Source organism: Centroberyx affinis, unplaced genomic scaffold (assembly GCF_046629955.1).
Source record: "Centroberyx affinis isolate AG114_WGS23_722 - 3 ecotype Tasmania unplaced genomic scaffold, CSIRO-AGI_Caff_v1 ptg001411l_1, whole genome shotgun sequence".
NCBI classification, from domain to species: domain Eukaryota; kingdom Metazoa; phylum Chordata; class Actinopteri; order Beryciformes; family Berycidae; genus Centroberyx; species Centroberyx affinis.
This window is the reverse complement of record NW_027279891.1, coordinates 301,099-314,525: the sequence shown is the minus strand read 5'-3', so window position 1 is coordinate 314,525 and position 13,427 is coordinate 301,099. Positions and strand designations below refer to the sequence as shown.

Below are 13,427 nucleotides of genomic sequence, written 5' to 3'. Positions count from 1 at the left end.
ATGTCTTAACTCTGAGAAAACCTTTTTTCCCTGCATGCCGTTTTCAGCGTCTCTGGCCTTGGTGCTGAACTTGTTTGATCCATTGATGCATTTTGACTAAGAATCGGCCTCTGTCTTCGTATGCTGATTTGGTCTCCCCTGTTGCTAGTATTTTTTCAAGGAATTTACTCACAGGTTTTTGGATATTATTTGAAGTTTTTATTGGAATCATTATTTGAACTTTCTCCGTTTGTGAAAAAGAGCAACTGTGTTCCTTATGTTTTCGCAGTGGAGCCTTACTGTATTTTCCATAACTACAGTAACTGATTACATTTCTGTCAGTCAAATTAGCATGGGCCGTCTGCATTTGAACAATCACTCCCCCCTCAACATATCCTATCAGGATGCAAAGTTAGTGTCTTCAGTCAGAAAATATGTAGTGTTACATATGAGCGTGTTTTTGGCACTTGCAATATATTTGCTTAATTTGAGTGATTCCATTTGATTATATTTCCATTCATTAAGTTGTTTTTTCTTTCAAACAGAATAACACACCTTTTATCAAATAAGCAGTTTATTTCAGCCTTAGGGATATGATGTATTTTTTTCCACAGCAGTTTCTCTAAAAGGGGTTTTCTGCATTAGCACTGATCCAGTATAATTGAAAGCTCCTTTATAAGACTGAAACTTTGTTGCAGCTTAATAATCATCATGGACTAGTTGTTGTTGTTGTTGTTGTTGTTGTTGTTGTTGTTGTTGTTGTTGTTGTTGTTGTTTAGCTAACATGAAGTTAGTTGATAGTTCATTAGATATGATGTCATAGGGATTTTGATCCTTCAGAGCTTCAATACTTTGACTTGTCATAAACAAGCATGTAGTATAATATTTAGTACTAATAATGAAATTAATACTGATACTACCACTTTTTCCACTAATACTAATATCTGAAAAAATTTCAGAAAGTATTGAGATGAATTCAAATAACGGATGCAAATGTTTTCAAAGAAATATACCATATGCCTTGTGACTATAATTGACTTTTTCTGAAGCAGTTATGTTAAATCCATGTGGCGTTTATAAGGAACTTTGGAGGTCTCTATTAGATTTACAACAAATGGATCCAATTATTGTAGCAACAAACATTTTTAGAATATGTTAATTGTTTTGCACATTTGAAATAATCACGTTTTAATAAGTTGCCTCTGCTTAAAGATATGTTCATGGCACAGCAAAAGGTTCCTTATTTATTTCCTTTGACAAACCTTTTAGGTTCATCTTTATGCCATTAATGAGCTGGAGCATGCCCAGTGCAGTCGTGATTGATTGCTTTACTGTTAGTGATGGTCCTCTACAGATGCACTGTCTATGACATGCAGGTTGCATTTTGTAGATTACTGTACATGCTAAATCACGTCTTCTACACACTCTGATGATAATTTTGCAGAAAGGAAATGACTTCTGGTGCCAAATATGCCATCACAGCTGGGTGTTTGTTCACATCAAATCGATACAAAAATAATGTCAATTATGTGACGTTGTTGCTAACATTTTCTGCCAGTCCATGGTCTTATATTTTTGCCCAGGTTAAATGATGCCATTATTGTGCAAAGGTTTACTTGGACATTTAGATTATAGCTCTGAATGTAAAGCAATTTCAAAGAAAGAAAAGTGCATTTTCCACTGAAATGTTGTCATCGTTGGGGCTTAGTTTCTTGGCCACAGTAGTATTTAATGTCATGTTATTTCAGTGTTGTGGCAACTCCCTGTCAGAATTTAGAGACCACTTCAGCATTATAATTTTAGTTGAGTCACTGCATGTCTTTGGCTTATTTGTGTATTATTCCGAGACAAATGTTGTAATTTGTTTTGAAAAAATATTGGTAACACTTTATAATAACAATACACAAATAAATATTAATTAATACATTAATTAATGCCTGAGTTACTGAATGAACTATCAGGAATTCACAAAACTGGACAGTGACAAATGAATGAGTCATACTTTGGTCATCATTAATTAGTGATGGTCTACATAATGATTTGGCATTCATTAATGATGTTAAAAAAAAACATGTAATATATGAATTAAATAGGGGGGTCAAATGGGCTATAAATCCAGTTTACAAAGCACAAAAAAGGCAAACAAAATATTGCAGTGGATCAGACAACAGTGACTTATGATTTTCCTTGCCAGAAGACACAGGAATACAGAACCTTATTTGTCTCCTTTATTCTTGCAAAATGCAAAGAGGTGCTAGCTGCAGGTAGGCGCCTGCACAGATCCACTCCACTGCCGTCACACAACCCAAACTCTTTGCATATTTGCGTGTGGGTGTAAGTGTGACCTACAACTTAATTCCATTTTACCGTGTGGGGTACACAACTACAGACATCAGTGGGCTCATCTGCAAAGATATGCCTGATGAACAACAAGTGAACTTACAAGCACTTTGTGGAATGCTACAAAATTTGTTTATGATCAGCTTATGAAACAATCAGGGTTAAGCATTTGTTAAACATGAATCCTTATGTATAAACAGATTAAGTCACTACCATTAATCAATGGTGACCTAGCTATATTATTTGTCAGTGTGAAGCTTCTGCATTACTGATAGCTCATTCATTAATTCATGCATTACTTCATGTTGATTTATACACCAGTTAATGTATTCATTCATGTTGATTTGTGTACCCTTTAAGCAGGGTTATGTTGTCTTCATTGTTCTCTTCTCTACACCAATTTTATGCTGTCTTTAAAAGAGTGATGGCCTGTCATATTCCCTGACATCAGTCCGCTTTTAAAATTGATACATATAACTGATTGCATATACAGTATCTGATGCAAAACTGTGATTTCCTGACAGACCATTTCGGTAACTAGTTGTAAAAGTTGCATACACGAGAATCATTTCCATTTATGTTCCATGTAGCTCATGAGTATGCTTAACTAAAACCAAATTGGCAAGTGCTATTTCTCAACTTTACTCATGGTGTCGCTATACACCAGTCTAGGTAAGATATATTAAATCCTCCACCCACTGGTGGTGACGAATGTTCTTGTGTTCCCATAGACCGGTTTGGATGTAGGCACATTCGCCGTCGAATTGCAGTGGTATTCGTGTTATGTGGATACATTTTGCCATTTGGTTTTATCACAGCAAGTGTTTTTCCTCCGTTAGCATCACATGTTTACGATGGGGTCCAAAAGACTCGTGTTGCAAATATGCAGCTTATATTTCCTTCTTCTTTGGTTGCATTCTGCACATGGAGACGTGAGCTATTCTTTTCCAGAGGAGATGAAACGCGGATCTGTTATTGGAAATATAGTCAAGGATCTCGGACTGGAGACGGACAAACTATCCACTAGAAAGCCTCGTATTGACCCCGATGGGAACGATAAACGTTATTGTGACATAAACCTGACCAACGGAGAATTGATTGTTGCCGACAGGATTGACCGAGAGTGGCTTTGTGAGGATAAGGCGTCGTGCATCCTACAACATGAACTTGTGCTGGAGAATCCTCTAGAGCTGCATCGTATTAGTCTACACGTTCAAGATATAAACGACAACTCCCCACAATTTAACGAAGAATCTATCAATATTGAAATTAGAGAGTCAGCAGTAAAAGGAGCTCGTTTCCTGATGGAGGAGGCACGTGACGCCGATGTTGGACAAAATTCAGTTCAGAGATACAACCTAAAAAGCAATGAGAATTTCTTATTGGCTATTAATGGAAATACCATCGAGCTTGTTCTCGATAAAGAGCTCGATCGTGAAAAACAACAGGAAATCAGTTTGCTTCTTACAGCTCTAGATGGTGGTTCTCCTCAGAGATCAGGTACTGTACTCATACACGTCACAGTACTGGATGCTAATGATAACGCCCCAGTGTTTAGCCAGGCTGTATATAAAGCCAGTCTGCCTGAAAACTCTCCTCTAGATACTGTAGTGGTTACAGTGAGTGCTACTGATGCAGACGACGGAGTAAATGGAGATGTAACTTATGATTTTGGACATGTTGCGGAACATGTTAAGAAGATATTCAAAATTGACCGTAAAACGGGTGAAATACGAGTAATTGGCACCATTGACTTTGAAACTATGACATCATTTGAATTACGCATTAAAGCAAAGGATGGTTTAGGGCTATCCTCGTATACGAAGGTAATAATTGTTATCACTGATGTGAATGACAACGCCCCTGTAGTCAATTTGAAATCTCTGACTAACCCCATACCAGAAAACGTGTCACCTGGTACAGAGGTGGGCATCATTAATGTGCAGGACAGAGACTCTGAGAATAACCGACAGGTCCGCTGCTCTATTCAGCAAAACGTTCCATTTAAGTTGGTTCCCTCCATCAAAAACTACTATTCTCTGGTGACCACGGGTCAACTGGACCGTGAAGTCGTGTCTGATTACAACATTACAATCACTGCCACCGACGAGGGCTCTCCGCCTCTGTCCTCATCCAAAACTATTCAGCTGTCAGTAGCCGACGTCAACGACAACCCACCTGTTTTTGAGGAACAGGTCTACAGTACTTACGTGACTGAAAATAACAAACCTGGCTCCACTTTATGCTCCGTTACTGCTCGAGACCCAGACTGGAGACAAAACGGTACAGTGATTTATTCGCTTTTACCTGGTGAGGTGAACGGCGCCCCAGTATCTTCCTATCTATCAGTTAACGGAGACACGGGAGTGATTCACGCTGTGAGGTCGTTTGATTATGAACAGTTCAGGAGTTTTAAAGTCCACGTGATGGCCAGAGACAACGGTTCTCCTCCGCTCAGCAGCAACGTGACCGTCAGTGTCTTCATATCGGATGTGAATGACAACTCTCCTCAGATACTGTACCCTGCCCCGGAGGGCAACTCCTTCATGACAGAGCTTGTACCCAAAGTTGCGCACGGAGACTCTCTGGTGTCCAAGGTGATAGCGGTGGACGCGGACTCCGGACAGAACGCCTGGCTGTCATATCATATAGTCAAATCCACTGATCCTGGACTTTTCACTATTGGTCTCCACAGTGGAGAGATCAGGACACAGCGGGACATTTCTGAATCTGACAGCATGAAACAAAACCTTATTGTGTCAGTGAAAGATAACGGACATCCCTCTCTCTCTGCCACTTGTGCCATGTATTTACTTATTTCTGATAACTTGGCTGAAGTACCAGAACTGAAGGATATGTCTTATGATGAGAACAATTCCAAGCTGACCTCTTATCTGATCATCGCGCTGGTGTCCGTCTCCACCTTTTTCCTGACCTTCATTATTGTCATCCTGGGTGTGAGGTTTTGTCGCAGGAGAAAGCCCAGACTGTTGTTTGACGGAGCGGTCGCCATCCCCAGCGCTTATCTCCCTCCCAATTACGCAGAGGTTGACGGCACAGGCACTTTACGCAGCACTTACAATTATGACGCCTACTTGACAACGGGTTCTAGAACCAGTGACTTCAAGTTCGTGAGATCTTACAATGACAACACGCTGCCTGCTGATCAGACTCTGAGGAAAAGTCCATCTGACTTTGCTGAGGCATTTGGAGATTCTGATGGTTCCCCGGAGGTAGGAACAGGTTTCAGATTTCAATTGGACAATGTCTGTAAATCTTACTGAGTCAGACAATTTCCTGTTTCGTTTAAGATATTTCAATTGGTATTGGTCTTTCTCCTGTAGGTGAATACAAACAACCGTTTTGTCCAAACCATGGTGTTTGTAATAATTTATGCTTGTTTTAATGGCTTTTGACCTCAGTGGGAGTCGTTTAGATTTCATTTTTTGGTCTCGCGTTTTTTTTTGTTTGTTTTTTTTTTATTATCCAATCTTCACTCAATAGTCCATTTTTATCAAGCAAGAGTTGGCCTGCTTGTTATTGTCACATGTTTGTATTTTTTCCATCTCATTTGATAATTGCTATATCTAGCTGTATAGCTTTGCACTCTGTCTTGGAATAAGTCTATTATTCACTCATCTGTTCTATTATGTCTCTGTTCTTGGTGCTTAACTGTCCATCACCTCTTTAATTGTGCTTGAGGAAGTACTTACACACCCCTTGTAGAATGCTAACATTCTATTTCATGTTGTTAATGTCAGTGTCAAGTAAGAGGTTAATAAGTTTTATTTTTCTTTCATCTCAGTCGATATGCCTGCCTGAATGCACGATGCCTGTCTGTATGTCTTAACTCTGAGAAAACCATTTTTTTCCTTCATGCCGTTTTTAGTGTCTCTGTCCTTGGTGCTGAACTTGTTTTATCCGTTGGTGCATTTTCACTAAGAATCGGCCTCTGGCTTCGTATGCTGATATTGTTTTCCCAATTGCTAGTAGGGATGTTTTGGGATATTATTATTTGAAGTTTTTTTTGGAATTATTATTTGAACCTTCTCCGTTTGTGAAAAAGAGCAAATGTGTTCTTTATGTTTTCGCAGTGGAGCCTCACTGTCTTTTTCATGACTAGCTAACTAAATGATTACATTTCTGTCAGTCAAATTAGCATTGGCCATCTGCATTGGAACTATTACTCCCAAACGTCTGCCAATGGCTGACTGGGTGAAGGCCCCACATGTGCTGTATTCAGACACAGAAACCCTTCAACACATCCTGTCATGATGCAAAGTTAGGCTCATCAGTATTAGAAAATATGTTGTGTTACATGTGAACATATTTCTGGCACTTGCAATATATTTACTTAATTTGAGTGATTCTAGTAGATTTGATTAGGTTATATTTCCGTTTATGAAGATGTGGTTGTTTTTTCCAAATAGAATGACTCTCCTTTTATGAAATTAGCAGTTTATTTCCACCTTAGGGATATGATGTATTTTTTCCACAGTAGTTTTCTCTAAAAGTACATTAGCACTGATCCAGTATAATTGAAAGCTCCTTTACAAGACTGAAACTTTGTTGCAACTTAATAATCATCATGGATTATTTGTTGTTGTTGTTGTTGTTTAGCCAGCATAAAGTTAGTTGATCGTTTATTAGACATGATGTCATAGGGATTTTGATCCTTCAGAGCTTCAATACTTTGATTTGTCATAAACAAGCATGTAGTATACTTTTTGGTACTAATAATTAAATTAATACTGATACTACTACTAATTCCACTAATACTAATATCTGAAAAAATCTTCAGGAAGTATTGAGATGAATTCAAATAACAGATGCAAAAGTTTTCAAAGAAATATATCATATGTCTTGTGACTATAATTGACTTTTTCTGAAGCAGTTATGCTAAATCCATGTGGCGTTTATAAGGAACTTTGGAGGTCTCTATTAGATTTACAACAAATGGATCCAATTATTGTAGCAACAAACATTTTTAGAATATGTTCATTGTTTTGCACATTTGAAATAATCATGTTTTAATAAGTTGCCTCTGCTTAAAAATGTGTTCATGGCACAGCAAAATGTTCCTTACTTCTTTCCTTTGACACCTTTTTAGGTTCATCTTTATGCCACTAATGAGCTGGAGCATGCCCAGTGCAGTGGTGATTGATTGCTTTACTGTTAGTGGTGATCCTCTACAGATGCACTGTCTATGACATGCAGGTTGCATTTTGTAGATTACTGTACATGCTAAATCACATCTTCTACACACTCTGATGATAATTTTGCAGAGAGGAAATGACTTCTGGTGCCAAATATGCCATCACAGCTGGGTGTTTGTTCACATCAAATCAATACAAAAATAATGTCAATTATGTAATGTTGTTGCTAACATTTTCTGGCAGTCCATAGTCTTATATTTTAGCCCAGGTTAAATTATGCTATTATTGTGCAAAGGTTTACTTGGACATTTAGGTTATAGCTCTGAATGTATTGCAATTTCAAAGAAAGAAAAGTGCATTTTCCACTGAAATGTTGTCATTGTTGGGGCTTAGTTGTTTTTTTTTTGCCATAGTAGGATTTTATGTCATGTTATTTAAGTGTTGTGGCAACTCCGTCAGAATTTAGAGACCACTTCAGCATTATAATTTTAGTTGAGTCACTGCATGTCTTTGGCTTATTTGTGTATTATTCCGAGACAAATGTCATTTGCTTTGAAAAAAATTGGTAACACTTTATAATAACAGTACACAAATAAACATGAATTAATACATGAATTAATGCCTGAGTTAATGAATAAACTATCAGGAATTCACAAAACTGGACACTGACAAATGAATGAGTCATACCTTGGTCACCATTAGTTAGTGATGGTCTACATAATGATTTGGCATTCATTAATGATGTTAAAAAAAACATGTAATATATTAGTTAAATAGGGGAGTTAAATGGGCTATAAATCCAGTTTACAAAGCACAAAAAAGGCAAACAAACTATTGCAGTCAATCAGACAACAGTGACTTATGATTTCCCTTGCCAGAAGACACGGGAATACAGAACCTGATTCGTCTCCTTTATTCTTTTCATACAAAATGCAGGGAGGTGCTAGCTGCAGGTAGGCGCCTGCACAGATCCACTTCATTGCCGTCACACAACCCAAACTCTTTGCATATTTGCGTGTGGGTGTAAATGTGACCTACAACTTAATTCCATTTTACTGTGTGGGGTACACAACTACAGACATCAGTGGGCTCATCCGCAAACATATGCCTGATGAACAATAAGTGAACTTATAAGCACTTTGTGGAATGCTACAAAATTTGGTTATGATCAGCTTATGAAACAATCAGGGTTAAGCATTTGTTAAACATGAATCCTTATGTATAAACAGATTAAGTCACTACCATTAATCAATGGTGACCTAGCTATGACTCATTTATTTGTCAATGTGAAGCTTCTGAATTACTGATAGCTCATTCATTAAGTCATGCATTACTTCATGTTGATTTATACATCAGCTAATGTATTCATTCATGTTGATTTGTGTACCCTTTAAGCAGGGTTATGTTGTCTTCATTGTTCCCTTCTCTACACCAATTTAATTTTGTCTTTAAAAGAGTGACGGCCTGTCATATTCCCTGACATCAGTCCGCTTTTAAAATTGAGACATATAACTGATTGCATATACAGTATATGATGCAAAACTGTGATTTCCTGACTTAGACCATTTCGGTAACTAGTTGCAAACGTTGCATACACGAGAATCATTTCCATTTATGTTCCATGTAGCTCATGAGTATGCTTAACTAAAACCAAATTGGCAAGTGCTATTTCTCAACTTTACTCATGGTGTCGCTGTACACCAGTCTAGGTAAGATATATTAAATCCTCCACCCACTGGTGGTGACGAATGTTCTTGTGTTCCCATTGACCGGTTTGGATGTAGGCACATTCGCCGTCGAATTGCAGTGGTTATTTGTGTTATGTGGATACATTTTGCCATTCAGTTTTATCACAGCAAGTGTTTTTCCTCCGTTAGCAACACATGTTTACGATGGGGACCAAAAGACTCGTGTTGCAAATATGCAGCTTAAATTTCCTTCTTCTTTGGTTGCATTCCGCACATGGAGACGTGAGCTATTCTTTTCCAGAGGAGATGAAACGCGGATCTGTTATTGGAAATATAGTCAAGGATCTCGGGCTGGAGACGGGCAAACTATCCACTAGAAAGCCTCGTATTGACACCGATAGGAACGATAAACGTTATTGTGACATAAACCTGACCAGCGGAGAATTGATTGTTGCCGACAGGATTGACCGAGAGGGGCTTTGTGGGAATAAGGCGTCGTGCATCCTACAACATGAACTTGTGCTGGAGAATCCTCTAGAGCTGCATCGTATTAGTCTACACGTTCAGGATATAAACGACAACTCCCCACAATTTAACGAAGAATCCATCAATGTTGAAATTAGTGAGTCAGCAGATAGAGGAGCTCGTTTCTTGATAGAGGAGGCACGTGACGCCGATGTTGGACAAAATTCAGTTCAGAGATACAACCTAAAAAGCAATGAGAATTTCTTATTGGCTATTAATGGAAATACCATCGAGCTTGTTCTCGATAAAGAGCTCGATCGTGAAAAACAACAGGAAATCAGTTTGCTTCTTACAGCTCTAGATGGTGGTTCTCCTCAGAGATCAGGTACTGTACTCATACACGTCACAGTACTGGATGCTAATGATAACGCCCCAGTGTTTAGCCAGGCTGTATATGAAGCCAGTCTGCCTGAAAACTCTCCTCTAGATACTGTAGTGGTTACAGTGACTGCTTCTGATGCAGACGAGGGAGTAAATGGAGATGTAACTTATGATTTTGGACATGTTGCAGACGATGTGAAGAAGTTATTCAATATTGACCGTAAAACGGGTGAAATACGAGTAATTGGCACAATCGACTTTGAAACTATGACATCATTTGAATTACGCATTAAAGCAAAGGATGGGTTAGGTCTATCCTCATATACGACGGTAATAATTGTTATCACTGATGTGAATGACAACGCCCCTGTAGTCAATCTGAAATCTCTGACTAACCCCATACCAGAAAACGTGTCACCTGGTACAGAGGTGGGCATCATTAACGTGCAGGACAGAGACTCTGAGAATAACCGACAGGTCCGCTGCTCTATTCAGCAAAACGTTCCTTTTAAGTTGGTTCCCTCCATCAAAAACTACTATTCTCTGGTGACCACGGGCCAACTGGACCGTGAAGTCGTGTCTGATTACAACATTACAATCACTGCCACCGACGAGGGCTCTCCTCCTCTGTCCTCCTCTAAAAGTGTTCAGCTATCTGTTGCCGACGTCAACGACAACCCACCTGTGTTTGAGGAACAGTCCTACAGCGCCTACGTTGCTGAAAATAACAAACATGGCTCCACTTTATGCTCCGTTACTGCTCGAGACCCAGACTGGAGACAAAACGGTACAGTGATTTATTCGCTTTTACCCGGTGAGGTGAACGGCGCCCCGGTGTCCTCCTATCTGTCCGTTAACGGCGACACTGGGGTGATCCATGTTGTGAGGTCGTTTGATTATGAACAGTTCAGGACTTTTAAAGTCCACGTGATGGCCAGAGACAACGGTTCTCCTCCGCTCAGCAGCAACGTGACGGTCAGTGTGTTCATAACGGATGTGAATGACAACTCTCCTCAGATACTGTACCCCGCCCCGGAGGGCAACTCCTACATGACGGAGCTGGTCCCCAAAGCGGCGCACAGAGGCTCTCTGGTGTCCAAAGTGATAGCGGTGGACTCCGACTCTGGTCAGAACGCCTGGCTGTCCTATCATATAGTCAAATCCACTGATCCGGGACTTTTCACTATTGGTCTCCACAGCGGAGAGATCAGGACACAGCGGGACATTTCTGAATCTGACAACATGAAACAGAACCTTATTGTGTCAGTGAAAGATAACGGACAGCCCTCTCTCTCTGCCACTTGTGCCATGTTTTTACTTATTTCTGATAACCTGGCTGAAGTACCAGAACTCAAAGATATGTCTTATGATGAGAACAATTCCAAGCTGACCTCTTATCTGATCATCGCGCTGGTGTCCGTCTCCACCTTTTTCCTGACCTTCATTATTGTCATCCTGGGTGTGAGGTTTTGTCGCAGGAGAAAGCCCAGACTGTTGTTTGACGGAGCGGTCGCCATCCCCAGCGCTTATCTCCCCCCCAATTACGCAGAGGTTGACGGCACAGGAACTTTACGCAGCACTTACAATTATGACGCCTACTTGACAACGGGTTCTAGAACCAGTGACTTCAAGTTCGTGAGATCTTACAATGACAACACACTGCCTGCTGATCAGACTCTGAGGAAAAGTCCATCTGACTTTGCTGAGGCATTCGGAGATTCTGATGGTTCCCCGGAGGTAGGAGCAGGTTTCAGATTTCAATTGGACAATTTCTGTAAACCTTACTGAGTCAGACAATTTACAGTTTCGTTTCAGATATTTCAGTTTGTATTGATATTTCCCCTGCAGGTGAATACAAGCAACCGTTCTGTCAAAACCATGGTGTTTATACTTGTTTTAATGGCTTTTGATCTCAGTGGGAGTCGTTTAAATTTCATTTTTTGGTCTCACGTTTTTTTTGTTTTTTTTTATTATCCAAGCTTCACTCAAGGAAGACTTGGCCTGCTTGTCATTGTCACATGTTTGTATTTTTTAATCTCATTTGATAATTGCTATATCTAGCTGTGTAGCTTTGTACTCTGTCTTGGAATAAGTCTATTATTCACTCATCTGTTCAATTATGTCTCTGTTCATGGTGCTGAACTGTCTATCACCTCTTGAATACTTACACACCCCTTGTAGGATGCTAACATTCTATTTCATGTTGTTAATGTCGGAGTCAAGTAAGAGGTTAATAAGTTTTAATATTTTTTCATCTCAATCGATATGTCTGCCTGAATGCACGATGCCTGTCTGTATGTCTTAACTCTGAGAAAACCTTTTTTTCCTTCATGCCTTTTTCAGTGTCTCTGTCCTTGGTGCTGAACTTATTTGATCCGTTAGTGCATTTTGATTAAGAATTGGCCTCTGGCTTCGTATGCTGATATTGTTTTCCCAGTTGCTAGTACGGATGTTTTGGGATATTATTATTTGAAGTTTTTATTGGAATTATGATTTGAACTTTCTCCGTTTGTGAAAAAGACCAACTGTGTTCTTTATGTTTTCGCAGTGGAGCCTCACTGTCTTTTTCATGACTAGCTAACTAAATGATTACATTTCTGTCAGTCAAATTAGCATTGGCCATCTGCATTGGAACTATTACTCCCAAACGTCTGCCAATGGCTGACTGGTTGAAGGCCCCACATGTGCTGTATTCAGACACAGAAACCCTTCAACACATCCTGTCATGATGCAAAGTTAGGCTCATCAGTATTAGAAAATATGTTGTGTTACATGTGAACATATTTCTGGCACTTGCAATATATTTGCTTAATTTCAGTGGTTCCAGTAGATTTGATTAGGCTATATTTCCGTTTATGAAGATGTGGTTGTTTTTTTCCCAAATAGAATAACACACCTTTAATCAAATGAGCAGTTTATTTCAACCTTAGGGATATGATATATGTTTTCCACAGTAGTTTTCTCTAAAAGTACATTAGCACTGATCCAGTATAATTAAAAGCTCCTTTACAAGACTGAAACTTTGTTGCAACTTAATAATCATCATGGAATTTGTTGTTGTTGTTGTTGTTGTTGTTGTTGTTGTTGTTGTTGTTTAGCTAACATGAACTGAGTTGATAGTTCATTAGATATGATGTCATAGGGATTTTGATCCTTCAGAGCTTCAATACTTTGACTTGTCATAAACAAGCATGTAGTATAATATTTAGTACTAATAAGGAAATTAATACTGATACTACTACTATTTCCACTAATACTAATATCTGAAAAAATCTTCAGAAAGTATTGAGATTAATTCAAATAACGGATGCAAATGTTTTCAAAGAAATATACCATATGCCTTGTGACTATAATTGACTTTTTCTGAAGCAGTTATGTTAAATCCATGTGGCGTTTATAAGGAACTTTGGAGGTCTTT

General features: G+C 39.0%; 2 protein-coding genes across 2 annotated transcripts; both read left to right on the top strand.

Annotated features, from left to right (window-relative positions):
• Positions 1 to 3,173: 3,173 nt before the first annotated feature.
• Positions 3,174 to 7,483, top strand: LOC139649942 (protocadherin beta-16-like). The gene is made up of 2 exons (XM_071526452.1): positions 3,174 to 5,552; positions 7,430 to 7,483. Exons 1-2 carry the CDS (start codon positions 3,174 to 3,176, stop codon positions 7,481 to 7,483), a joined length of 2,433 nt encoding a protein of 810 aa, XP_071382553.1.
• A 1,884-nt stretch (positions 7,484 to 9,367) lies between these two features.
• Positions 9,368 to 11,797, top strand: LOC139649941 (protocadherin beta-15-like). Its single transcript, XM_071526451.1, has one exon. The coding sequence runs from the start codon at positions 9,368 to 9,370 to the stop codon at positions 11,795 to 11,797; it is 2,430 nt and encodes an 809-aa protein (XP_071382552.1).
• Positions 11,798 to 13,427: the final 1,630 nt, after the last annotated feature.